The sequence below is a fragment of the Lithobates pipiens genome, unplaced genomic scaffold (assembly GCF_037356315.1).
Source record: "Lithobates pipiens isolate NorthernLeopardFrog02 unplaced genomic scaffold, aLitPip1_a1.2 Scaffold_22, whole genome shotgun sequence".
Lineage (NCBI taxonomy): Eukaryota > Metazoa > Chordata > Amphibia > Anura > Ranidae > Lithobates > Lithobates pipiens.
In genome coordinates this window covers 14,706,609-14,731,675 of record NW_027507784.1, presented here as the reverse complement: position 1 = coordinate 14,731,675, position 25,067 = coordinate 14,706,609, and the positions used below count along the sequence as shown (strand labels likewise).

Below are 25,067 nucleotides of genomic sequence, written 5' to 3'. Positions count from 1 at the left end.
CCAGATATGTGATCTGTAGCTACTTTTTATCTTCTCCCTAAAAGTGGGTGTGTATTTCTTATTACTCTCAAATGACCATGATGTTTATACGTTTCTATGGCAACCATAATAAACGCCATTTTGAATAATTACTATTTTTCCCCTCTAGGGGGCAGGGTTGTATCAGAAATGACCTTTTTTTTTTTTTTTTTTTTTTTAAATGTGATTGTCATAACCTTCTGACCTAGGCTTAGAAAAACACCATTGATTGTGTAATGGTTGACAATCAAGTGTTACTATCCCCAGCCATCCTGGCGCTTCTTAAAAATTTATGGGGGGGGGGGGGGGGTCCCCACACACAATTAACTGAGACCTGTAAATGCCATGAAAGTGAAGTCATTATTCTAACAATAAACGTATAATAGTATATATGTGGACAGGTTTATAAATGAATAACTAATACATATATATACTATAAACATTATAAAAGAAAACCTCATTTAAAATGCAATATGAGACGAATTGTGAATAAGCCCTCTGGCTTCTGTTGCTTAATTCTGGTCATACCAATTGTGATCTCAGATTTCATCTGTAGAATCTCCCCTTTATCTATACATGTATAAACCTTTACATTTATGGTCTGGGAAGGTGGTGCAGACTCTCATTATAAGACAGAAAAACAATGTCTTATTCATGGGCTATGAACTCTGATTTAACATTTAAAAAAAAGATTCAAGATGGCTTTGGGTTTTCTCAAAGCCTCGATGGGGGGGGAAATAATTAAAATATATTTATAAAAAAAAAAAGTGTATGTGTGTATGTATGTGTGTGTGTGTGTCTGTGTGTATGTGTGTATATATATATATTTATAATTTTTTTTATTTTAACCCCAAATGATCTATTATCTTGTAAACCAGCTGTAACACAATTGTATATATTTTTTTTTTTTTTTGTTTTCTGACTTGGTTTCTTCTTCCTGCCCAGGTGCCCGTCCCCACTCCTCAGACAAGATGGTGGTCCTGCACTTCTACTGCGCCCTCCAGGGCTCCACCCACTCCCTGCGTCTGCCCGGAGCGGAGAATATCCAGAGCGTTCAGAGAGAGCTCTGCTACAACGTCAACTGGACGGGTAAGTGACCCCCCCCCCCCCCCCCTCCCCCAGACTGTGTGGCTTGGTGTCTGAGCCAATCATAGTCCTGAAGAGGGCCACAGACAGGCCACTGATGTGTCAAAGGATTGATGGATAATCAATAATAATCTTTATTGCATAGACAGAGGAAGTGTCGGAGGCGACATTTTATTCATATAATGTAGATGTAAACCCAATCGCCAAAACCTCCTATAGAAGCTTTAAAATATTCACTTTTTTGCAAGGGTCATTTTTAATATCTGCAGCCTTCCTTAAAAATAATAATCCATGGTGATCCCGCCATGGAGGTCCTTGTTCAGGCCCTTCCTGTTATAGGGTGACAACGCTCTGTCCCCATTTCCTAATTGTGCTTCCAGGTTGTCACCCCGTCACACAGGCTTCCGGGAGACATGTACGGCTCGTCTCGTTCCAAATTGATATTTTTGGTATTCATAGATTGGATGTATCCAAATCTCTGAATTACAATAGTAACGAATTATAAACAAGTCTGAAATAAAGAATTATCCAAATTCAAGACAAATTTTGGGAAAAATTAAATCAAGCGAATTTGAAACGTAAACCTATTACTGATTTCCTTCAGAGACCTTGTGTATTAGACTATAGCTGTTTTCCAAAAAATTTGAATTTTGTAAAGAATGGGCTAGAATAAAGCCATCTTCCAATGTTGGAATCGAAAAGAAAAAGAATAGATTCTGCCTGCTTTCCAGATCGTGTTCTAGCCACACCTTTTGGGTTGTATTCAATGTTGATGGCACCCCAAACGCGGTAAAGAAACGGGCATTTTTGTCACACGACAAAAAACGCTGAAAACTTTTAAAATCTCCCAAATTCAGCTTAAAAAAAAAATAAAAAAAAATAAAAGGGCCCTACTTTGGCGCGCTTTTTTTTTTTTTTTTTTTTGAGTGTAGGGCAGCCCGTTAAAATTGCACTGTATTGTCTATTGATGATGTCCTTTTTGAGTTTTAACAATTTATCCATCATGAGGAGCAAAAGAGAATCTGGAGAGAACCAATCACAGCTTGTAGTCAAGTCACCAGGGAAACAAAAAACAAAAAAAAAAAAACATGAATTCTGATTGGTGGTTGTATTTCTCTGGCCATATTTAGTTGTTTATGATGTATTGCCACCTCTCATAAAATTACAAAAGTTTTATTTTCCCTTTTTTTTGCATAACGTTAGTAATCTTGTCCATCCCATATAAAGGTATCTGTATTGTTTTTTTTTTTTTTTTTTTTCTGTGCAGGTGAAGCCCCGCCTTCTAGCGAGGAGGCGGAGTCGTTGCGTTGGCTCTTCAGCTGCCCCTTTGACCCCCAGAGCACCTCAGACGTGTCTTTTCTACACCCGGAACCCTCAGACCTGCTCGTGGAGATTGGACCAAGGTGAGCCGCAGGCAGTATTTTTATTGCACCATAAACATCCAGATCTCTTGAAGTTAAACTCTTTAAATACGATGTGTTGTGCGGCATTCAAACGATTTTTAGGTTATTTAAAAAAATAAAATAAAATAAATAAATAATCTAATTCTATTTCACTTTGTAGATTGCAGCCATTCTTTTCTAAAATTTGTTCCAGGCAACCTTCTCCTTCCACCCATGGCTGTTGTACTTTGAATCCTTGTCCCTCTGCTCTTGTAACTGGTTTGCTGGATCTGGAAGTTCAGATTGAAGGCAGCTTGTTGCATGGAATGTGTTGTGCCTCGTAGTGACAGATTCTACCACTTTTGTCATCATGTCTCTTAAAGGAACAAACACTTGTACTCCCCTTTCCTGTTGCTCTGCTCCTCTGTTGGAGCTGGGAATGGTGACGCCACCCCCCTCCTCAGATTGTACACCGTGTTGACGCCACCCGTTCCTTAGCACTTACATGGTGTTGATTAGGCTTGTGCAATTCGTTTCGTAACGAATCTAAATTCGGCCAAATTTTGCATCTTTCGGACATTCGGATGCATCCGAATGTCCAAATAGAAAAAATAACGAATAACAACGAATACGAAAGCAATATAACGAATGAATTTGAATGAATTCGACATGATTTAGTAATTCTTTAAAGATATAATGAAACAAAAGGTCAGCTCAAAGTAAATCTTACAGTCCAATCAGCTAATTTAATTTTGTGCCGGAGGTTGGATTACTGGCAAAGTGCATTCCTGAGAACTGAGTGAGAAGGGTGTTGTATTGTATTGGAGCCGAGGAGAAGAGACATTGTCATTGTGTGTGTTAAAAGATTCAATAAACAAATGACTTTCCAAACTACGAATCATTATCATGAATGTCTATACATACATAAATAGCAAATTTCAACGAATACGAACGAATGAATTCGACACTCTACGAATAATAACGAATTATCCGAAAACGTATTAACGTAACATAACGAATATAACAGAACGAAATTATGTATTTTACGAATGACAACGAACCGAAACTAAATGAAAATTGTGCACAAGTCTAGTGTTGATGGCGCCACCCCTTCCTCAGATTGAATGGTGTTGATGGCGCCGCCCCTTCCTCAGATTGAATGGTGTTGATGGCGCCACCCCTTCCTCAGATTGAATGGTGTTGATGGCGCCACCCCTTCCTCGTGTTGATGGCGCCACCCCTTCCTCGTGTTGATGGCGCCACCCCTTCCTCGTGTTGATGGCGCCACCCCTTCCTCGTGTTGATGGCGCCACCCCTTCCTCGTGTTGATGGCGCCACCCCTTCCTCGTGTTGATGGCGCCACCCCCTCCTCGTGTTGATGGCGCCACCCCTCCTCAACACTTACATGGTGTTGATGGCGCCACCCCCTCCTCAGATTGTACACAGTGTTGATGGCGCCACCCCTTCCTCACATGGTAGTGTTTGGGTATTTTTAATTGGCTGCTCAGCGTGGCATCCTTAGAGATGGTCAAATGACAACCCCCCTCTGCATACCCCAAAATACCAGGTATTATGTGATGGCTCTAATAAAGGCAGAGCATGGTGGGTCGTTGGGTGGGACTAAAGAGGACTCTACTACTTCGGCCTGAATGGAAAATATAACACCACTAATAAAGGCTCGCTGGGAAGCAGAAAATCTCCCAAGCAGGAATAAAGCCAACAGTAAAAACCGGGGGGGGGGGGGGGTGGGTTCTAACCTTCCCTAGTTCATTAGTGCTGAAATGAAGTTCAGTTCCTCTATTCATTCCTTTTTTATTTTATTTATTTATTTATTTTTTAAATGTCGCCATCCTCTACAGGCTGAACTTCTCCACCGCCTCCTCCACCAACGCCGTCTCCATCTGCCGCTCCATCGGACTGACCGCTGTGGACAGGATAGAATGCTCCAAGAGATTCCTGATAAAGGTAGGAAGGGGGTTCAGGGGATCACTAAACCCAAAAGATGCTTATTGGGGGTTCAACATCAGGTTATTGGGAGCTAATGTGGGCATGTTGGGTGGCTAGGAATTCTGCCTTGCAGTACTGGGGTTCTCGATTCAAAGCTAAACCAGGACACTAGCTGCATGGAGTTTTCTCTCCTTGGCCTTGTGCGAGTTTCCTCCCAAGATTCAAAGACATGCTGGTCAGCTAGTTGGTGTACCTGTAATAAATAAATCAATCGCACCCAGGAAAAGAACAGCACCCGTACTTCTATAGGCAGCCCTTGTCTTTAAACCTCAGTCCTTTGCCCCCTGACCGCTGAATGTAATCAACCCTTCTGGGTGTATTCCATGCCTGCTCCCCTTGCTACATGCTGTGGTACTTTCCACCAGGCCGTGGGTCCTGTAGTGACAAAGAAACCAGCAGGAGGAGCAGATATTCACACACCTGACCTGATCCTGCCTCCCCGGGAACCACATGGGGGGAGGGGGAGGGGGGGGGGTTGTGTGTAAGTATTGATACTTTTCTATAGGGACAAGGTCACGTTACCATAAAGCTATAGGTGTCAGGAACCATGAAACAGACAGAAGTACAATCAAATCACACTTGTTTATTAATAAAAAAGATAAATAGAAAAAAGCATAGCCAGAGTCCAGTAGCCAGATCGGGTAATCAGCCAGTCCAGACGTCAGGGATCCAAGGAGAGCAACTGCAAGCAGAATAGAAGCCAGGAGGGATGTCAGCAAGCCGGTCTTGAAACAAACAGCAGGAGATGGTTCCTAGTGATGTGACCAATGCTAAGGCAAAGGAAAGAGTGAGCAGGAAGGCTTTAAATAGGCAGGTCAGACGAGCATCATCGGGAACAGCTGGTAACTGTGGAAAGAGAAGAGAGCTGGCAATTAGCCGACAGCTGAGCGGCCAGTCCAGAGGTGGAAGGGCTAAGCCAGCCCTGACAACAGGTCAATGAGGGAGAATATTGTATGACATGCTGCTCTCTGCTTCCCATCAACCTTTGCCCTGCCTAAAATGACCAAACATACCATACAACAGCAGTCCAAAAAAAGAACATGCTCTGCCACAAATTACCCGGAAGCCCTTGTACACACGGTCGGACATTCCAACAACAAAATCCGTCTGATTTTTTTATTTATTTTTCCGATAGATTTTGTCCGAAACTGGTGTTGCATACACAAGGTCGGAAAATCTGATCATTCGGAACGTGATGACGTTCGGTCATTGCGACAGGACTACCTTGCAGCTAGTAGCCAATAGCGTTGGTCTCGTAATTTGATCTGAGCATGAGTGGCACGTTGTCCGATCGGAATTCTCTACAAACGATCGGACCATGTTGTCGGAAAAATTTTATATCCAGCTCTCAAACTTTGTTGGTCGGACATTCTGACGGAAAAAGTCAGATGGAGCCCACACACGGTCGGATGATCTGACCACGCGGTCCGATCGGGCCTTTTCCATCGGAATGGCCGACCGTGTGTACAAGGGCTAAGAGTGGGGACAGGGGCTCTGGTCCAAACATCTTTGGATTGTTGCAATAATCCTCTAATATAATGAAGCTGGCTACTCTGTAACATCCATTGTATCAAATCTTTATTGCCTACATGGCAGGATACACACGTAAAGACCTTAACGCGTTTCGTACAAAGTTTTACTCTATAGTAGGGCTTTAGCCAAAATGCAGAGTTTTACTGCTGTATCCTGCCATGTAGACAATGAAGAATTGGTGCAATAGATGTTTCTGAGTAGCTGCCTCCATTATATTAGAGGATTATTGCTACGTACCATACAATGGGTGGTCATTTTGTTCTACACGCCCAGTAATGTTTTGGGTTCCTGCTTGTCCTGTGTGCCGCTCTCAGCCACTCATACACTATACATTTTTTTTTAGTTCCATAGACGGCTGGAGGAGAGCGAGAAGCAGAAGCTCGTTGCGTCGCTGTACGATCGGATGACGGAATGTGTGTATCCGGATCCGGTGACGAGCTTTAAGATCTCGGTGCGTCCAGAGCAGGTTTATGAGGTGGATGTGATCAGGTGTGGACGGGCAGCACTGGAGCAGGCAAACAGTCAGCTGGGTATGTGAGCCCCATAATGGAAGGATTCTCCCAGGATTAGATATCTGGAATGTTTCCTCAAGTCCCATATACATTCTTTCCATCTGCAGGTTTGGCGTTTGATTCCTGGGATCTGGACTATTACACGGGGCTCTTCCAGAGTGTTGGCCGCAACCCCAGCAGCGTGGAGTGCTTTGATCTGGCTCAGTCCAATAGGTCAGTGATACTTGTGTGTATCGGGCGGCAGGATGGAGAGAGACTGTGCAGTTCAGTCAATGGGAAGAACTGCAAAGCTTGTTTGTTTTTACCCCATTGTGGAGGAACATGGCTGAACATCACCGGCTACTTCTATTAAATCATTTCTAGGGCTCCGGGATGTTTCCCGTCTTTGACTGAGTAATCATATGAGAACCATCCCTCCTCCCTCTCCTCCTCTTCATTTTTCCCTGTCTCACTCTCTTCTCTCCTTCCACTTTTTTTTTTTTTTCTCCTCCTTTTCTCATCTCCTGTCTCCTCCTCTACTCCTATTTCTCCCTCCTCTTCCCCTCTTGCTTTCTCTTTGCTTCTCTCCTCTCTGCTCATTCTTTTCTTCTCTTCTCTTCTGCTCTTCTTTGCTCCCTTTTTCTTCTGCTCTGCTCTTCTCTTTGCTCCCTTTCTCTTCTGCTCTGCTCTTCTCCTCTTCTCCTCTGCTCCCTCTCCCCTTCTCTTCTCTTCTCTTTGCTCCCTTTCTCTTCTCTTTGCTCCCTTTTCCCTTCTCTTTTCTTCTCTTTGCTCTTTCTCTTCTCTTTGCTCCCTTTCCCCTCTCTTCTCTTCTCTGCTCCCTTTTCTCTTTGCTCTCTTTCCCTTCTCTTTGCTCCCCTTCTCTTCTCTTTGCTCCCTTTCCCTTCTCTTTGCTCCCTTTACCTTCTCTTTTCTTTGCTCCCCTTCTCTTTTCTTTGCTCCCCTTCTCTTTTCTTTGCTCCCCTTCTCTTTTCTTTGCTCCCCTTCTCTTTTCTTTGCTCCCCTTCTCTTTTCTTCTCTTTTTCTTTGCTCCCCTTCTCTTTTCTTCTCTTTTCTTTGCTCCCCTTCTCTTTTCTTCTCTTTTCTTTGCTCCCCTTCTCTTCTCTTCTCTTTGCTCCCTTTCCCTTCTCTTTGCTCCCTTTCCCTTCTCTTTGCTCCCTTTCCCTTCTCTTTGCTCCCTTTCCCTTTTCTTTGCTTGCCTTTTCTTTGCTCCCCTTCCCTTTTCTTTGCTCCCCTTCCCTTTTCTTTGCTCCCCTTCCCTTTTCTTTGCTCCCCTTCCCTTTTCTTTGCTCCCCTTCCCTTTTCTTTGCTCCCCTTCCCTTTTCTTTGCTCCCCTTCCCTTTTCTTTGCTCCCCTTCCCTTTTCTTCCCTTTTCTTTGCTCCCCTTTTCTTTGCTCCCCTTTTCTTTGCTCCCCTTCTCTTTTCTTTGCTCCCCTTCTCTTTTCTTTGCTCCCCTTCTCTTTTCTTTGCTCCCCTTCTCTTTTCTTCTCTTTTTCTTTGCTCCTCCTTTTTCTTTTCTTCTCTTTTTCTTTGCTCCTCCTTTTTCTTTGCTCCTCCTTTTTCTTTTCTTCTCTTTTTCTTTGCTCCCCTTCTCTTTTCTTTGCTCCCCTTCTCTTTTCTTTGCTCCCCTTCTCTTTTCTTTGCTCCCCTTCTCTTTTCTTTGCTCCCCTTCCCTTTTCTTCTCTTTTCTTTGCTCCCCTTTCCCTTCTCTTCCCTTCCCTTCTCTTTGGGTCTTCTCCTCCTCCTCCTCTTCTTCTCTTGTCTCTCTCTTTTCTCCTTCCTTCTTTCTCTCTCTCCAACTTTTATGGTGTGTGTGTGTGTGTGTGTTTTTGTTCGTTTTTAATTATATTTTTTGTTTCTTTACCTTCTTCCTCCGCAGTGAGCACAGCCGACATTGGTTCTTCAAGGGTCGGTTGGTGATAGACGGAGAGGAGAAGGCTCACTCGCTGTTTGATCTGATCATGAAGACACAGGACACCAGTAACCCCAACAATGTCATCAAATTCTGTGATAACAGCAGGTAGGTGTGAAGAGGATTGGTGCCGTACGTTGCCATGTCTGAACACTTTTTGGATACAATTATCAAGTCGCACTCATGTGAGAAATTAATTGAATGCATTTTTATAAGATGTTTTGGCCTTTTATCTACCCAGTGCCATTCAGGGAAGAGAAGTGAAAAGTCTGATTCCTGATGACCCGTTACGTGCCAGCCGCTATCACCTGCACAGCTCCACCCGGCACCTCATCTTCACTGCTGAGACCCACAACTTCCCCACAGGTGAGACCCACACGTGATTGTGACCCTGTACTAACCTTTCATGAGGCAAAGGGTTATGTGGCAAGTCTATGCTTCTGCACCATCCTATTGTTAGACTGAGGGTCTAACATGAGACATGTGTGTCTCTCCCCATCATGAGAATGAGGGTCATGTAACATGTATGTCCCTCTCTCTATTATAGGACTGAGGGTCATGTGACATGCCTGTGTTTTTATAAGTCTAAGGGTCATGTGACTTCCCCCCTCTCTTTCAGGTGTAGCTCCATTCAGTGGTGCCACCACAGGCACAGGCGGGCGTATTAGGGATGTGCAGTGCACAGGGAAGGGTGCTCATGTCATAGCAGGCACTGCTGGATACTGCTTCGGCAACTTGCACATTCCAGGTAAGTTGGCTGCATATGACCAATCTTCTACCCTTGCATGGCTGTCTTGTTCTTTGCTCACTGGAGTATATGCCCACCTCCACCCAGGTTACCCCCTTCCTTGGGAGGAAGACTCCTTTCAGTACCCAGTCCAGTTTGCCCGGCCTATAGAGGTTGCAATTGAAGCCAGCAATGGAGCCTCTGATTATGGCAACAAGTTTGGAGAGCCAGTGCTAGCAGGTAAATTATGTTCAGCGCATTTTATTCTGTACACAAATAATCACTGGTGAGCTAAAGTTATCTTTTTGTGACCTATCCACAGGGTTTGCCCGTTCCTTCGGCCTACGCTTGCCCTCCGGAGAGAGAAGGGAATGGGTGAAACCCATCATGTTCAGCGCTGGCATTGGTTCCATGGAGGACATTCACCAGAAGAAGGAGATGCCAGAACCAGGTGAGGGATGTGATGTGAAGAGCGGGTCAAATGTTTATCTTTTTAAAACCTAACTTTTATGGGTGGGGGGAAACGTTTAAGCAGAAATTTCCAATTGGTAAAACCTCTTTTTTTGCAAACAAAGCGGCAGCCACCAATTGATCTGTTATTGACTGCAGCATTTGCACGGTCAATGTCCCATATATCTTGTATTTATTTATGTCCTGTTCCTGTAGGAATGCATGTAGTGAAGATTGGAGGTCCAGTGTACAGGATTGGTGTAGGAGGTGGAGCGGCCTCTTCCATTCAGGTGAGGATGGTCTCTGGAGCAGGGCTGTATTGTTTATTGAGAAGATGGAGAACACACGTTTTTATTCTTCACCATCCTCCAGGTTCAGGGGGACAACGCCAGCGATTTGGACTTTGGCGCAGTTCAGCGAGGCGATGCGGAGATGGAGCAGAAGATGAATCGGGCAGTTCGGGCGTGCGTGGAGAGGGGAGAGAGGAATCCTGTCTGCAGTATTCATGACCAGGGTGCAGGAGGGAATGGTGAGAACCTGGATCTTCTCCCTGTTATTTCTGTTGGTTTAAACCTCCATCCTGACTCGCTTGATCCACTCCGCAGGTAACGTCCTGAAAGAGCTCAGCGAACCTGAAGGAGCCATCATCTATACCAAAACCTTCCAGGTAGGTGCAGTGACCGTCCCTTACAAAACCCACCTACCTTCCTATACCCAGATCATTCCTTTGCCCCTTAACCTGGATTTAGAAGTCAATGACTGTCCCTTACTTATCTTACCTACCTTCCATTCACTGAGTCCTTCTTATGCCTTTTTAACCTTGGTTTACAGGAACCAGTAACACTACCTTTCCTCCTATTTCCCCATCTTCCCATACCCGAGTCCTTCTTTTACCCCTTTCTCTGGTGGCAGGAACCAGTGTTTGTTCCTTACTTCCCCTACCTACCTTCCCATACCTGAGTTCTTATGCCTTTTTTTTATCTGCAGGCACTAGTAACTCTACCTTTCTTATCCTCCCAATCTTCCTATACCCGAGTCCTTCTTTCACACCCTTACCCTGGTGGCAGGAATTAGTGATTTGTCTCTTACTTATTCCACTTACCTTCCCATACCCGAGTCCTTACCTTGGCTCCAGAAACCAATCATTGCCCCTTATACCATCTTCCTCCCCATAACTTCTGATGCCCTTACCACCAGGCTGCAGGAACCACTAATTTACATATCCCGCTTACCTTTCTTTCCCTGGGGGCTTTTTCTTACCGTGTCTTCATGCTGTGAAACCGATTTGCATTCCACGTGCTACTAGGTAGACTTCTGTAAACTGGAATCTGTGTTGCTTTTATATAAGCCGTAATTGAATACAGCACAGGATTTTCAGGCCTTATGTATTGATACAACATCCAAAAAAGTGACCATACATTATATATAAATGTGCAAGACAGTTGCAGCCAGTAGGTTTTGTTTATAAACAATATGGAGGGCACTGTGACAGCTGCAGCCAGCAGGCTTGTTTGTAAACCATGTGGAAGGCCCTGAAGGTCTAGGTTGGAGAATCTTCTAGAAATTAGTGGGAGGAGTTTAGAAGGAGCTGCCTTGCCTATTTATGGAGCCTCAGCCAATCTTCAGCAGTGGGCTGGCCGGGGCCCTTAGATCACTCCATAATTAGACATGGGCCAAGCCAGTAGGATGGAAGATGGAGATACAGTAATGGAGATACAGTGTTCAGAAAGAGACGGTCATGGCCCTCCAGGGTTATCCTCTAGTCTGGTGGTTGGAGGAGGTGGGGGGGCATGGTGTCCTTCCCTGGGCTGGGGCTCGGGTGCCAGACGGAGAAGGCTTTCCTAGAGTCATGGGAACAAGAGGATAGAGTAGGTGGCAACACTGTTTGGACTAACAAGAGGAGAGACTGCCACGTGTAGCCAGTCTCGCTGAAGAGTGATTTTGCTTGCGTCTTAATTCCTTTCCTGAGAGTCAGCTGGGTGGGCTGGTGTCGGAGTTAGCCTAGAGGGCTAGTGATGGGGGCAGCTGCAGCCAGGTGGGTTGGCAGTGCCTGAAGAGGTGGTCTAGGGATCAGTGGCCACAGTGGAAGCTGTTTTGACTATTTATTTATTTATTTATTTATTTTTTGGTTCACATTTTTGCTACACAACCAGGGGCTACAAGTTCCTACCTGTAAAGGGCCATTGCTAAAATCCGACTGTGAGTCAGCTGAAGCAAGCAAGTGTGTGCAGGAGACTGTATATAGGAAGAGGTCTCTGAAGTTTTGCTGAAGTCAAGTGGGCATCCCATAAATTTCCATCCCTATTTAAGTTATTAACCCTCAATAAATAACAAAAATCAAAGTCAGACTGTGCTTGTGAAGGTTGCCCCTGGGAGTAGGGGATCCAATTTTATCAGCAGTCCCTACGGGGGGGGGGGGGGGCGGGGGCTGCTACATTGCATTTGCAGCTGGTGAGAGGGACCAGCAGGGAATGTGCCATCGGATACACCCAGAGACTTCATAGAGCAGTAGTGGACAGTAGCAGTCTTTTTATTTATTCTAGTGACGGGGTTGCTTTATTTTGATAACTTTTTGCTATATGATCCTCAATCTGTGTTCTCCCCCCCCCCCGATTTGTTTCTCCCCTGTCTTTGCAGTTGGGGGATCCCACCCTCAGTGTCCTGGAGATTTGGGGTGCGGAGTACCAGGAATCCAATGCCTTACTCCTCCGCCCAGATGACGCGGATTTCCTGCGTTCGGTGTGTCGCAGGGAGAGGTCCCCTGTAGACTTTGTTGGGAAGATCACTGGGGATGGCAGGGTAAGTAATCTACCTCACTACAGTTCTGGCTGGCTGTACCTACTCAAGAAGCGCAATCGCTGATTGTTCTCCCTTTTTTGCAACTGTGCAGATCGTTTTGGTGAACGGAAACGAGGCCGATCCGAAACCCGATCACAGCGACCGAAATTCTGTGCCGGTGGACCTGGAACTGGAGTGGGTGCTGGGCAAAATGCCTCGTAAGGTGCAGACTATCCCCACTCACTGCAGTGTGTAACTATATCTGAAGACTTAAATGCCCTGATTAGATTGTTCATAGTAGGCTTTTTTTAGAGACATACAGTGACTACAAGTAGTATTCAACCCCCTGCAGATTTAGCAGGTTTGATAAGATGCAAATAAGTTAGAGCCTTCAAACTTTAAACAAGAGCAGGATTTATTAACAGATGCATAAATCTTACAAACCAAAAAGTTATGTTGCTCAGTTAAATTTTAATAAATTTTAAACATAAGTGTGGGTCAATTATTATTCAACCCCTAGGTTTAATATTTTGTGGAATAACCCTTGTTTGCAATTACAGCTAATAATCGTCTTTTATAAGACCTGATCAGGCCGGCACAGGTCTCTGGAGTTATCTTGGCCCACTCCTCCATGCAGATCTTCTCCAAGTTATCTAGGTTCTTTGGGTGTCTCATGTGGACTTTAATCTTGAGCTCCTTCCATAAGTTTTCAATTGGGTTAAGGTCAGGAGACTGACTAGGCCACTGCAACACCTTGATTTTTTCCCTCTTGAACCAGGCCTTGGTTTTCTTGGCTGTGTGCTTTGGGTCGTTGTCTTGTTGGAAGATGAAATGACGACCCATCTTAAGGTCCTTGATGGAGGAGCGGAGGTTCTTGGCCAAAATCTCCAGGTAGGCCGTGCTATCCATCTTCCCATGGATGCGGACCAGATGGCCAGGCCCCTTGGCTGAGATGCAGCCCCACAGCATGATGCTGCCACCACCATGCTTGACTCTAGGGATGGTATTCTTTGGGTCCTATGCAGTGCCATCCAGTCTTCAAACGTCACGTGTGTGGTTGGCACCAAAGATCTCGATCTTGGTCTCATCAGACCAGAGAACCTTGAACCAGTCTGTCTCAGAGTCCTCCAAGTGATCATGAGCAAACTGTAGACGAGCCTTGACATGACGCTTTGAAAGTAAAGGTACCTTACGGGCTCGTCTGGAACGGAGACCATTGCGGTGGAGTACGTTACTTATGGTATTGACTGAAAACGTCCCCACTGCCATGAGATCTTCCCGGAGCTCCTTCCTTGTTGTCCTTGGGTTAGCCTTGACTCTTCGGACAAGCCTGGCCTCGGCACGGGAGGAAACTTTCAAAGGCTGTCCAGCCCGTGGAAGGCTAACAGTAGTTCCATAAGCCTTCCACTTCCGGATGATGCTCCCAACAGTGGAGACAGGTAGGCCCAACTCCTTGGAAAGGGTTTTGTACCCCTTGCCAGCCTTGTGACCCTCCACGATCTTGTCTCTGATGGCCTTGGATTGCTCCTTTGTCTTTCCCATGTTGACCATGTATGAGTGCTGTTCACAAGTTTGGGGAGGGTCTTAAATAGTCAGAAAAGGCTGGAAAAACAGATAATTAATCCAAACATGTGAAGCTCATTGTTCTTTGTGCCTGAACTACTTCTTAATACTTTAGGGGAACCAAACAGAATTCTGTTGAATTGAGGGGTTGAATAATAATTGACCCTCTGAATAAACTTTTCACTATTTAAAAAAAAAAATTAAACAAGAAATAACATTCTTTTTTGCTGCAGTGCATTTCACACTTCCAGGCTGATCTACAGTCCAAATGTCACAATGCCAAGTTAATTCCGAATGTGTAAACCTGCTTAATCTGCAGGGGGTTGAATACTACTTGTAGGCACTGTAACTAAAAGTAGCAAAAAAATGGCTTGCCTTTCTTTTTAAACCAGTTAAAATTCAGTACACAGTTGCCTACGGGATGTTGGACACTAAACAAATGCTTCTTCCACCTTGGAGTACCCCTAAATTACAAGCTCGGTTTTTGCTTGGTGTCTACAAGAGGACTTGGATTTCCTGAGTTGTGTTATGCTGACAAGGATTGGCCACACACAGAAGCTTCGATTGTCCTTGCAACTATTTTCTTAGATGTTTTCAAACTAAGTTTCTGGAAAGCTCAATGGAGTTCCCATTTTTCAACCATTGTTTTATATTTCAGGAGTTTGTGTTGAACCGAATTTCGCCTGAACTCCGACCCTTGGCACTCCCAGAGGGTCTCACTGTGAGACAAGCCCTGGAACGGGTTCTCAGACTCCCGTCCGTGGCCAGCAAGAGATATCTGACCAATAAGGTGATTGCCTCCTTTTAGAGGTCCCCTCTGACTTGGATATGTGGTCAGTAGTTCCTATGTACTGTTTTTCACACTGTGTGTTTCCATCTGCAGGTGGATCGCTCTGTCACCGGCCTCGTGGCTCAGCAGCAGTGCGTGGGTCCCCTCCACACCCCATTGGCTGATGTGGCGGTGGTGTCGCTGTCCTACACTGACACTGTGGGAGGAGCCACAGCCATCGGAGAGCAGCCAATAAAAGGTCTTCTGAACCCGGTGGCTGGGGCCCGAATGGCAGTGGGGGAGGCGCTGACCAATCTTGTGTTTGCTCTCATCACCGATTTAAAGGTAATTTCCCACTTTTTTTTTGTATATTCAGTTTTTACACAGACAATGCAAATACACAGCACTCTTCCATTTAATCTTCTGACAATCCTACACAGGATGTAAAATGCAGCGGGAACTGGATGTGGGCGGCCAAGCTGCCAGGAGAGGGCGCCGCCCTGTATGACGCCTGCGTGGCCATGTGCGATGTGATGGCACAGGTTGGCATAGCTGTGGATGGAGGGAAGGATTCCCTCAGCATGGCGGCCAGAGTTGGCTCAGAAACTGTGAAGGCTCCAGGTAGGTGCAAGGATAGAATGGGCCCCTGTCCTGATTTTTGTTCTACTGTATGTAGCTAATCCTCCTCTAATCACTTGTCTTATTTTCAGGGTCCTTGGTGATCTCTGTGTATGCTGTGTGTCCAGATATTACTGCCACCATCACCCCGGACCTGAAGAATTCTGGCATGGGTAGTAAGTCTAGACATCTAGAGCTTAACAAGCTGGGTTATTCTTGCTTCGGGCAAGGAATATACAAGGGGTTACCAGGTCCTAAACATTGACCTCCTTCCCTGATTCTTCTGTGCTGGTGCCGGTCACCTGACAAAATGCAGAAGCATTGGTCATGCAATCTCTACAGAAAAGGCATTAGACTCCAGATACAGGCATGGACTGAGCTGTGTTCCCACAAGCACATTTATCTGAACATCATCGTACAAGTGCTTTTGGGTTTAGTCATGGGATGCCAAATAATTGTTTCATTGTTGGTCAGTAGCAGGCTTAGGCCGCTAAAAAGAACACGAACCCTCATCATTGTTGGTCAGTGGTTTACTTACCCGAGCTCACACTGCTTTGCTGCTGCCTCTACCTTTCGGGTGGTATATGCAATTTCTGGCTACTTTTCATTGACGCCGGTGTTACACTGAACCACCTTTAACAGACCAGGTGGTGGTACCCAGTCCAGGCTGCCCCAGCTTTAAAAAGTGTATTTGCATGACACTTGGTATACATCATGCATGACTTGTACTTGGGTAGCCTTGAGAATTTTTCCTCTTCTCTTGACTTGGTGTGTTGGACTATTTTGTTATAATTACTTTTTTGTTTTTTTGCATTCTGGTTCCAGGCATCCTCTTGTACGTCCCTGTTAGCCCCGGTCAGCACCGGTTAGGTGGTAGTGCCTTAGCCCAATGCTATTCACAGCTGGGAGAACATTCTCCAGATCTGGATGACCCCCAGACACTGGTGTCCTGCTTCCAGGTCACTCAGAAGCTTCTTAGAGGTGAGTTTTCTACCATTAACTTAACTTCTCCAGAGTCGCCCTATTGTACATAAAGGTCACATACCTTTTTCTACTGTAAATCAGATTTTCAGTGTATTGCATTTACCTTGTTCTCAGAATATCTGGCTTATACTTGGTGGTTTCCACCACAATTCTCCTCCAACCACTCCTTTCCTCTTGTTCTCAGATCGCCTCCTGAGCGCTGGACATGATGTCAGTGATGGCGGTCTCATCACGTGTCTCCTGGAGATGGCGTTTGCTGGGAACTGTGGATTGGATGTTGAATTCTTCTCCCCAGACATTAGCGGTAAGAAAGTGTTTTTCTGTGTACTCCACACATCTTGTGTAACATTTAATTGGAACGATTCTGCAGATTCTTTTGCTGGCTTCAGTGTCACCGAATGATGCCTGGATGTTTTAGTCCTCGTCCCCAGTGCCCTGGTCATCGCTTCCTCCTCCTGGTTTGGTGGCTGATCTTCTATCCCTGTCCAATCATATACAGTGCCTTGCGAAAGTATTCGGCCCCCTTGAACTTTTTAAACTTTTGCCACATTTCAGGCTTCAAACGTAAAGATATAAAATTTTTTAATTTTTTGTGAAGAATCACCAACAAGTGGGACACAATTGTGAAGTGGAACGAAATCTATTGGATATTTTTAACTTTTTTAGCAAATAAACTGAAAAGTGATGCGTGCAAAATTATTCGGCCCCTTTACTTTCAGTGCAGCAAACTCACTCCAGAAGTTCAGCGAGGATCTCTGAATGATCCAATGTTGTCCTAAATGACTGATGGTGATAAATAGAATCCACCTGTGTGTAATCAAGTCTCTGTATAAATGCACCTGCTCTGTGATAGTCTCAGGGTTCTGTTGAAAGCGCAGAGAGCATCCTGAAGACCAAGGAACACACCAGGCAGGTCCGTAATACTGTTGTGGAGAAGTTTAAAGCCGGATTTGGATACAAAAAGATTTCCCAAGCTTTAAACATCCCAAGGAGCACTGTGCAAGTGATCATTTTGAAATGGAAGGAGTATCAGACCACTGCAAATCTACCAAGACCTGGCCGTCCCTCTAAACTTTCAGCTCAGACAAGGAGAAGACTGATCAGAGATGCAGCCAAGAGGCCCATGATCACTCTGGATGAACTGCAGAGAACTACAGCTGAGGTGGGAGAGTCTGTCCATAGGACAACAATCAGTCGTACACTGCACAAATCTGGCCTTTATGGAAGAGTGGCAAGAAGAAAGCCATTTCTCAAAGATATCCATAAAAAGTCTCGTCTAAAGTTTGCCACAAGCCACCTGGGAGACACACCAAACATGTGGAAGAAGGTGCTCTGGTCAGATGAAACCAAAATCCAACTTTTTGCCCACAATGCAAAACGATATGTTTGGCGTAAAAGCAACACAGCTCATCACCCTCAACACACCATCCCCACTGTCACACATGGTGGTGGCAGCATCATGGTTTGGGCCTGCTTTTCTTCAGCAGGGACAGGGAAGATGGTTAAAATTGAGGGGAAGATGGATGCAGCCAAATACAGGACCATTCTGGATGAAAACCTGTTGGAGTCTGCAAAAGACCTGAAACTGGGATGGAGATTTATCTTCCAACAAGACAATGATCCCAAACATACAGCAAAATCTACAAAGGAATGGTTCACAAATAAACGTATCCAGGTGTTAGAATGGCCAAGTCAAAGTCCAGACCTGAATCCAATCGAGAATCTGTGGAAAGAGCTGAAAACTGCTGTTCACAAACGCTCTCCATCCAACCTCACTGAGCTCCAGCTGTTTTGCAAGGAAGAATGGGCAAGAATTTCAGTCTCTCGATGTGCAAAACTGATAGAGACACCCCAAGCGACTTGCAGCTGTAATCGCAGCAAAAGGTGGCTCTACAAAGTATTAACGCAAGGGGGCCGAATCATTTTGCACGCCCCACTTTTCATTTTTTATTAGTTAAAGTTTCAAAAATCCAAAAGATTTCGTTCCACTTCACAATTGTGTCCCACTTGTTGGTGATTCTTCACAAAAAATAAAAATGTTATATCTTTATGTTTGAAGCCTGAAATGTGGCAAAAGGTTGAAAAGTTCAAGGGGGCCGAATACTTTCGCAAGGCACTGTAGTGCTCTGTTCCTTGCATGTTGTCCAGGCTGTCACATGGACTTCATGGGTTTGATCTCTTGGGTTACCAGGAGTTTCTTTGCACCCCCTGTCGCTAATATTAACCTACCTTTTTTTTTTTTTTTACAAATGTTCATATCTTCCCTTGTTTCTCTTCAGCACTGGACCTGCTATTCGCAGAGGAATTGGGGTTGGTACTGGAAGTCCCAGAGGCGGAACATAAGCGGGTTATAGAGCAATACCAAGCATCTGGACTGCAGTGTGTAAAGATTGGACGCACCCATGGGAGAGGACCCACTTCCATTGTAAGTCTCCTGGGAGGGAAATGGGGCTCCTTGATCATCCCAACTGTTTTAAAGCTGAATTACGGCCAGGATAAACACTATGCTTCTGTTTTTAAATTGTGGTCTTCCATTCCATCGTTTTTTTTTCTAGAGTGTATTTTTTTGTGGAGGCCGCGTGACTGCTTAGTCCCAACTCCTTTCTGCAAGGTTTGGAGAGAAGATTGGAAGAGATGCTTGACAGCTTCTGCCTATTTCACAAATCCAAGAAGATTTATCTTCAAGGCAACCCCACACATGTTCCAAGCCTGTAGGTGTGGATACAAGATCTTACGACCTCCCCTTCCTACACGTGGTTTACTGAAGGGAGCAGTGACCTTGCGCTTCTTTCTGTGGATGTGTGTGTGCAATCTCTTCAGCGATTGGGTCACGACCGCAGCCATTGGGTGGAGGAAATCGTAACAGCCCCTGTAGTTCGCACAGCTCTGACTGCCTCAAGCTCAGCCCACATATATGCCCACCATCATGCATTTCCCATTGAAGCAAATGTGGGCTTTAGTAGTTCATTGGCATGGGATGTGGTGATCCAGCGCAGATCTGTCCTAGTGTGGACGCTGTGACTCTTCCTCTATGATATGGGAGATGCAGGACATTGATGAGTGGCGTGCCTGTAATCTCAAGCCGGAATACAGCTGCATGCCCACATCCAGCCCTCCATAGCTTGAGTGACAGCAGCTTCTGGCAAGGGATGTCTATCACCCTTGTATCCACACCTACAGGCCTGGAACACGTGGGGGTTTCCTTATATTTGTGCAATAGGTAGAAGCTGCCAAGCATCTCTTGCAATTTTCTCTCCCAGCCTTGTAGAGAAGAGTTGGGACCAAGCAGTCACGCGGCTCCAGCAAAATGCACTCTGGTGCCTTCCTTTTTCTATTTTTTATTAAACGTAGAGCTTATGAGTTTACTAATGGTATCCAGTGTCTTTGTTTGTTTTTAATAGGTTTTGCATCTGTATAAACTTTAACCATTTTGTACCTTTTTTAACGTTGATGGGTTTTTGTTCAGTTCAATGGGTTTTGCATTTCCATACAAGTCTGAGGATGCAAAACTCACTTGAACCAGGTCAAAAGGAGGTAAACTGTAGGCCAAAGGCACCCATCAATGAAGTCTAAATGGTGAAGGAGACCTTGGTTACCGTTCTGAGGTCATGCCACTTGCAATAATCCAGCCATGGGTGGTGCGCTCTTTCTTCGGCATTTGTTTTTCTCCCATATAAATCAGTGCATGAATAAAGATGCACAATGCTGTACCAGACTTTATCGACTTTATATCGCCTAATTATATGTGTTTTTATGGTTTTTCTACCATTTTTTTTAAAGTTGGTGTAAACTCCCATGCATGACTCTAGGTACAGTAAATTATCTCCTAGATGTGCACTGTTTAGGAGATATTTTACTTTTGATGCAGCCGGTGATGTCGCCAGCACATGCGCTCCTGAAGGAACGGCATACCATGTCGTTCCTCCAAATTCTTTTGCTCTGAACAGGCGGCTCCTGCACGTGTGTGTGCGCGGGAGTGATGTCATCACAGCTCCGGCCACACGCACAGCGGGAGTCCGCGAGCAAGGAAGAAAGTCCGGGTAAAGATGGAAGCACGTTCAGTGCGCCACTCGAGGGCTTCGTTCTAAGGTAAGTTTCACATAATGTGCTAATAGCATACATTGCATACTAGCACATTATGGCTGTACCTTGCAAGATTGCAAAAAATAAAAACCGTGGTTTATCACCGCTTTAAGCCCTAGTAAGGGGTGAAAAGTGTCCTAAAAAGGTGCCGGTTTTATCTCTAGTACAGCACTGTGTGTGACTTATTTTATACAGTGACCCAGGGCCAGATTAACGTAGGGGCTATTGGAGCTGCAGCTCCAGGCCCCTACTTAATATAGGCCCAGCAGGGTTGGACTGACCATTTGGGCACTGCCACTGCCAAACCTAGCCCCAAATGCATTTTGGAAAAAAAATAATTAAATGAAATTGTAAAGAATTAAAAAAATGAAATAAAAATATTTTAAAAACTGCTGACACTCTACTGACTCCATCCACTACCCTACCGACACCCTCCACTGCCCCCCCCCCCCCCCAAACATTGTGGGGAAAAAAAGTTCAATTGGGAAAAAAAAAAAATGTAAACAATAAAAGATTGCAACAAATAATTGAAAAAATTAAAACGTAAAATTTGGGCTCATTCAAACGGGTTCTCTTGCATGTACAGTGTCAATGAGCAGTTTGTTTAAAATACTTAATTTCTTATAATAAAAAATTGTTTGTGTTTTTAATTTTGTTTATTAACCATAAAAATGGCCATCCAAAATCCTCAGCATCAGGCCCATGATGCTCATAATCTGGCCCTGCACTGACCGATGCCATTGACACGGAACCTAAAAATTCCCTTTCCATGGTAGATGTCACCTACCTGCAGCTATAGTTCTGATTTGCTGAATAGTAATGCATTTTTGGAAACTGTACAATTCTAGTAAATTATTATTATTATTATGATGATTTTTTTGCAGGTCAGAGTTTGCGTGAATGGGGAGGAAGTGCTTCGGGATGAGGTGGGGACATTGAGGGCCATGTGGGAGGAGACGAGCTTCCAACTGGAGCGTTTGCAAGCCAATCCCAGCTATGTGTCTCAAGAAGAGGCGGGACTCATCCGACGAGAAGGACCCAAGTATCAGCTGACCTTTAACCCCAGTGAAAAGCCCCCTCTTCTGGCTGAAGCTGGTATGTGTGCATGGGGATGAAACGAACCATTTTTATTTGGATTCTGCGTTGTCTACAAATGCTGTTATCTTCACAGGTTTCACCCAGCCAAGGGTGGCTGTTGTACGTGAAGAGGGCAGTAATGGCGACAGAGAAATGGCGGCAGCACTGTTGATGGCTGGGTTTGAGGTAATGGCCAGGTCCAATCACAAGCAGGGCGTTCTGTGTCTCCGGAGACTCCAATCTCTCATTGTCCTTCTCATTTCCAGGTCTGGGATGTCACCATGGAGGATCTTCTATCGGGAGGATGCACACTGGACATCTTCCGGGGTGTGGTGTTTGTTGGAGGGTTCAGCTATGCTGACGTTCTGGGCTCTGCGAAAGGTAAATGGCCATCGGAAATTCTGCAACATGCTGAGTTATTGGAAGGGGAATGTGGGGTAAATCTCTAGATGTAGGAAGGCCCTGAAGCTGACGGGTCAGGCATACAGAGTCCACCAATTTTATTCCAACCACACTAGTGGAGTTGTACCACCAGCACAAGTCTGCATGTTTTAACATTTCTGATATGTCCGCATTATACAGCAACCATATCGCTTTTCGGAAGAGCTTCACCTTTTTCATTAAAATGCCACCCTTAAGCTCCAGTCACTGACCTTGCCTAGGTGGAGATGATGCCACCAGTCTTGCACCCCTTTTGTTAATTGGGAGCAGCATCTGCTTGTTTCTGCCCCCCCAAGTTTAGAAGGGCGGCAAAGGCAATTATGCTCGTGCCACTTTTTAATTCCCCCATAGATTGGGTGTATCAACTTGTTTCTTCTGACTTCAGTGAAGTTGATGATTTTAGAAAGGTTTGGAGCACGTACGGTATCATTTTGAATTCCTCTGTTCCAGGCTGGGCAGCTTCTGTGAAGTTCAATGCCGGTGTTCGCCAGCAGTTTGAAGCCTTCCGCCGTCGATCGGACACGTTCAGTCTGGGAATCTGCAATGGCTGCCAGCTTATGGCTCTCCTAGGCTGGGTTGGCGCTGACCCAACAGATGCAGGTGGGTAAAACCAGGACTCCGGAGAACCTCATACCACTCGCTCCGTGTATTTGTGTGCCCGTAATTCCACTCCCAAGTCTTGGTCGTTTTTTGTCCTGGGTTACAGCAGATCTCCGTCCTTGTATGTTAAATGTGTCTTTCATGCTCTCAGTTCACATTTCCCTTTCCATCCAGCAGGGCAGGGCCCCAAACAAGGCGTACTACTCGGCCACAACACCTCTGGGCGCTTTGAGTCCCGCTTTGTTACAGTGAAAATTGAAGAGAGTCCATCTATCCTGCTGCAGGGGATGTCCGGCTCATCTCTGGGGGTCTGGGTGGCTCATGGAGAAGGTAAAAACTTTTTGCATTGTGTCAAGTTACGAAGGGATGTGAGGCGCTCTAGTGGGTGTAATGGTTGCTCTGATGGAGTATTGGGATGGTGTATAAGTAGCTTTGCCTTTTTTTTTTTTTTTTTTTTTTTTTTAATATAGGTTGCTCTGGTATGGTATTGATGGGGTCACAGGTAGCTTTGCCTGTAATATAGGTCGCTGTAGTATGGTATTTCTGGGGGGGTATAAGTTACTATGGGTGGAGTATTGATGGGGTAAAGGTAGCTCTGTTGGGTATAGGCCGTTCTGGGTACTGGTTGTGTTTTAGGTAGCTCTGGTGGTGGTATTGGTCAATGTAGTGGGGTATATGTTGCCCAGCAGACTTTGGTGCTTCTCATCTCCTGCCAGCCAATCCGAGATCATTATTGGGCACTTGGGTTCTCTGATGGCAGGCAGTGGGTGTGGCATCACTTCAAAGGGCTTTCCAGGCTTCCTGCATGTGCAGTGTGTGTGAAGGAGACTTGGTCTCCTGATTCCGTAGTAGTAGTAGTAGTAGTAGTAGTAGTGTAGGACTCAAAGGGGGTGAAGTCCCTGACGGGGCAGCTTCTTGGGCCAACTCGCTACACTTGGAGGGCACCGTGGTGTCAGCACCCTCTGGCCTACAGATGATATTAATCATGCTTGTCTAATCTGCACTGATGTCCAAAACTCCTACTTATAATGTCCTCCACATATCCTAATCGCAGACTTCCGAAATCTTAGTAGCTGTTGTTATACAACTCTCGCTTGACTTCCTTCCTTTCCCTTCCTCCAGGTCTGATGAGGTTCCGGTCTCAGGCGGTTCTGGATCATGTGACTTCCCACCACCTGGCTTCCGTCCGCTATGTTGATGACCAAGGCCTGCCCACGGAAGAGTACCCCATGAATCCCAATGGCTCTCCGCTGGGCATTGCCGGACTCTGCTCTGAGGATGGACGCCACCTCGCCATGATGCCTCATCCAGAACGCAGCGTCCTGACCTGGCAGTGGCCCTGGATGCCAGAAGATTGGCACCGGTCGCTTACCGTCTCACCATGGATGCGGCTGTTTGAGAATGGATACAGGTGGTGCCTGAAAAACGCTGTGCACAATGTGTAGGCTCAGGGAGCTATGTGATACCAAACAACTCTGTTTTACTTCTCGCAGGTCAGATGTTTTCCACCATGTTTACACTAGAGACTAACGCAGTGTATCACTGACCTCTACACATTCCATCATCGACTCCTCTAGTGTTACCATGCCTGCCTTGAAGGCCTAGGGTTCCCTGTTTGAATCCAGGCCCAGGACACTATCTGCATGGAGTGTGTACATGCACTTTCTTGGGTTTCTTCTAGGTACTCAAGTTTCCTTCCACACTCCAAAAACACGTCGACAGACCTAAAAGGCTCCTGTCTAAATAGGCCCGTGTGTGTGTGTGATGGGGATCTTGGTTTGTAGGCTCCTTGGGGATGGGGACCAATGTAAATGTACAATATGTAAAGAGCGGTTTATGTTGTTGGCGCTATATACAGTAAATACCTGTAATAAATATGGGCTGCTGCTTTTTCATGTTTTGCCCTCTTGGCTTACTGAACTTTAAATCGGTGTTGTGTGTCTGGTCCGCCTAAAATGACATTTCAGTTCTAGGTGGAGTCTGATGGGCTGAATTACCGACTGGCTTCTTGTGTCACTCCTCCTGGTGAACTGTCCCAACCACAGCTCTTGGAGGTGTTCCTGTGTCTCCTATGTTCTTCTCAATGCAGAAATAATAGAAAAATTCAGTAGGATCTTGGTACCCCAGCGTAAAATGTCCCTAACAGATGTGCAGAGTCAGGAACATCTTACCAATGAAGCCCCTCAGACCAAAATCCTTTGATCGGGTGTCTCCAAACTTTCTAAACCAGGGGGTCTTAACCACTAGAGATCCGCGCTATAACCGAATGACGGCTACAGCGCGGACCTGCTATGTCGGGATTACGTCTAGTGACATAGTCCACGAGCGGCATACGTGCCCCCTGAGGGGCGCGCGCGGCGCGCTCTGTGAGCAGCGAGTCTGAGACTCGCCTGATCACGGACCAGAGTATGGGGTCAATCCCGACCTCTTACCACGTGATCAGCTGTCAGCCAATGACAGCTGATCATGTGACGCAACAGAGCCGGTAATCGGCTATTTTTCCTCCTCGCGCTGACAGTGCGAGGAGAAA

The 25,067-nt window shown here is 45.6% G+C and overlaps 1 protein-coding gene across 4 annotated transcripts in view; it reads left to right on the top strand.

The window, feature by feature from the left end:
• The window catches only part of PFAS (phosphoribosylformylglycinamidine synthase), a 30,121-nt gene extending 5,657 nt beyond the window's left edge, over positions 1 to 24,464 (top strand). For 2 of the 4 annotated variants that reach the window (XM_077446933.1, XM_077446934.1), the window contains exons 2-29: positions 964 to 1,107; positions 2,372 to 2,507; positions 4,346 to 4,451; positions 6,370 to 6,556; positions 6,646 to 6,751; positions 8,415 to 8,555; positions 8,689 to 8,813; positions 9,067 to 9,195; positions 9,283 to 9,414; positions 9,497 to 9,625; positions 9,841 to 9,914; positions 9,997 to 10,153; positions 10,230 to 10,291; positions 12,262 to 12,423; positions 12,515 to 12,625; positions 14,624 to 14,755; positions 14,849 to 15,079; positions 15,175 to 15,355; positions 15,445 to 15,528; positions 16,178 to 16,333; positions 16,521 to 16,640; positions 18,616 to 18,761; positions 21,304 to 21,514; positions 21,591 to 21,682; positions 21,763 to 21,877; positions 22,388 to 22,537; positions 22,712 to 22,867; positions 23,660 to 24,464. In XM_077446933.1, the coding sequence (XP_077303059.1) occupies positions 990 to 1,107; positions 2,372 to 2,507; positions 4,346 to 4,451; positions 6,370 to 6,556; positions 6,646 to 6,751; positions 8,415 to 8,555; positions 8,689 to 8,813; positions 9,067 to 9,195; positions 9,283 to 9,414; positions 9,497 to 9,625; positions 9,841 to 9,914; positions 9,997 to 10,153; positions 10,230 to 10,291; positions 12,262 to 12,423; positions 12,515 to 12,625; positions 14,624 to 14,755; positions 14,849 to 15,079; positions 15,175 to 15,355; positions 15,445 to 15,528; positions 16,178 to 16,333; positions 16,521 to 16,640; positions 18,616 to 18,761; positions 21,304 to 21,514; positions 21,591 to 21,682; positions 21,763 to 21,877; positions 22,388 to 22,537; positions 22,712 to 22,867; positions 23,660 to 23,982 (3,972 nt within the window). In that variant the 5' untranslated portion in view covers positions 964 to 989 and the 3' untranslated portion in view covers positions 23,983 to 24,464. The remainder of the gene's footprint in view (positions 1 to 963; positions 1,108 to 2,371; positions 2,508 to 4,345; positions 4,452 to 6,369; positions 6,557 to 6,645; positions 6,752 to 8,414; positions 8,556 to 8,688; positions 8,814 to 9,066; positions 9,196 to 9,282; positions 9,415 to 9,496; positions 9,626 to 9,840; positions 9,915 to 9,996; positions 10,154 to 10,229; positions 10,292 to 12,261; positions 12,424 to 12,514; positions 12,626 to 14,623; positions 14,756 to 14,848; positions 15,080 to 15,174; positions 15,356 to 15,444; positions 15,529 to 16,177; positions 16,334 to 16,520; positions 16,641 to 18,615; positions 18,762 to 21,303; positions 21,515 to 21,590; positions 21,683 to 21,762; positions 21,878 to 22,387; positions 22,538 to 22,711; positions 22,868 to 23,659) is intronic. The other 2 variants (XM_077446936.1, XM_077446935.1) reach the window with 2 other exon arrangements.
• Positions 24,465 to 25,067: the final 603 nt, after the last annotated feature.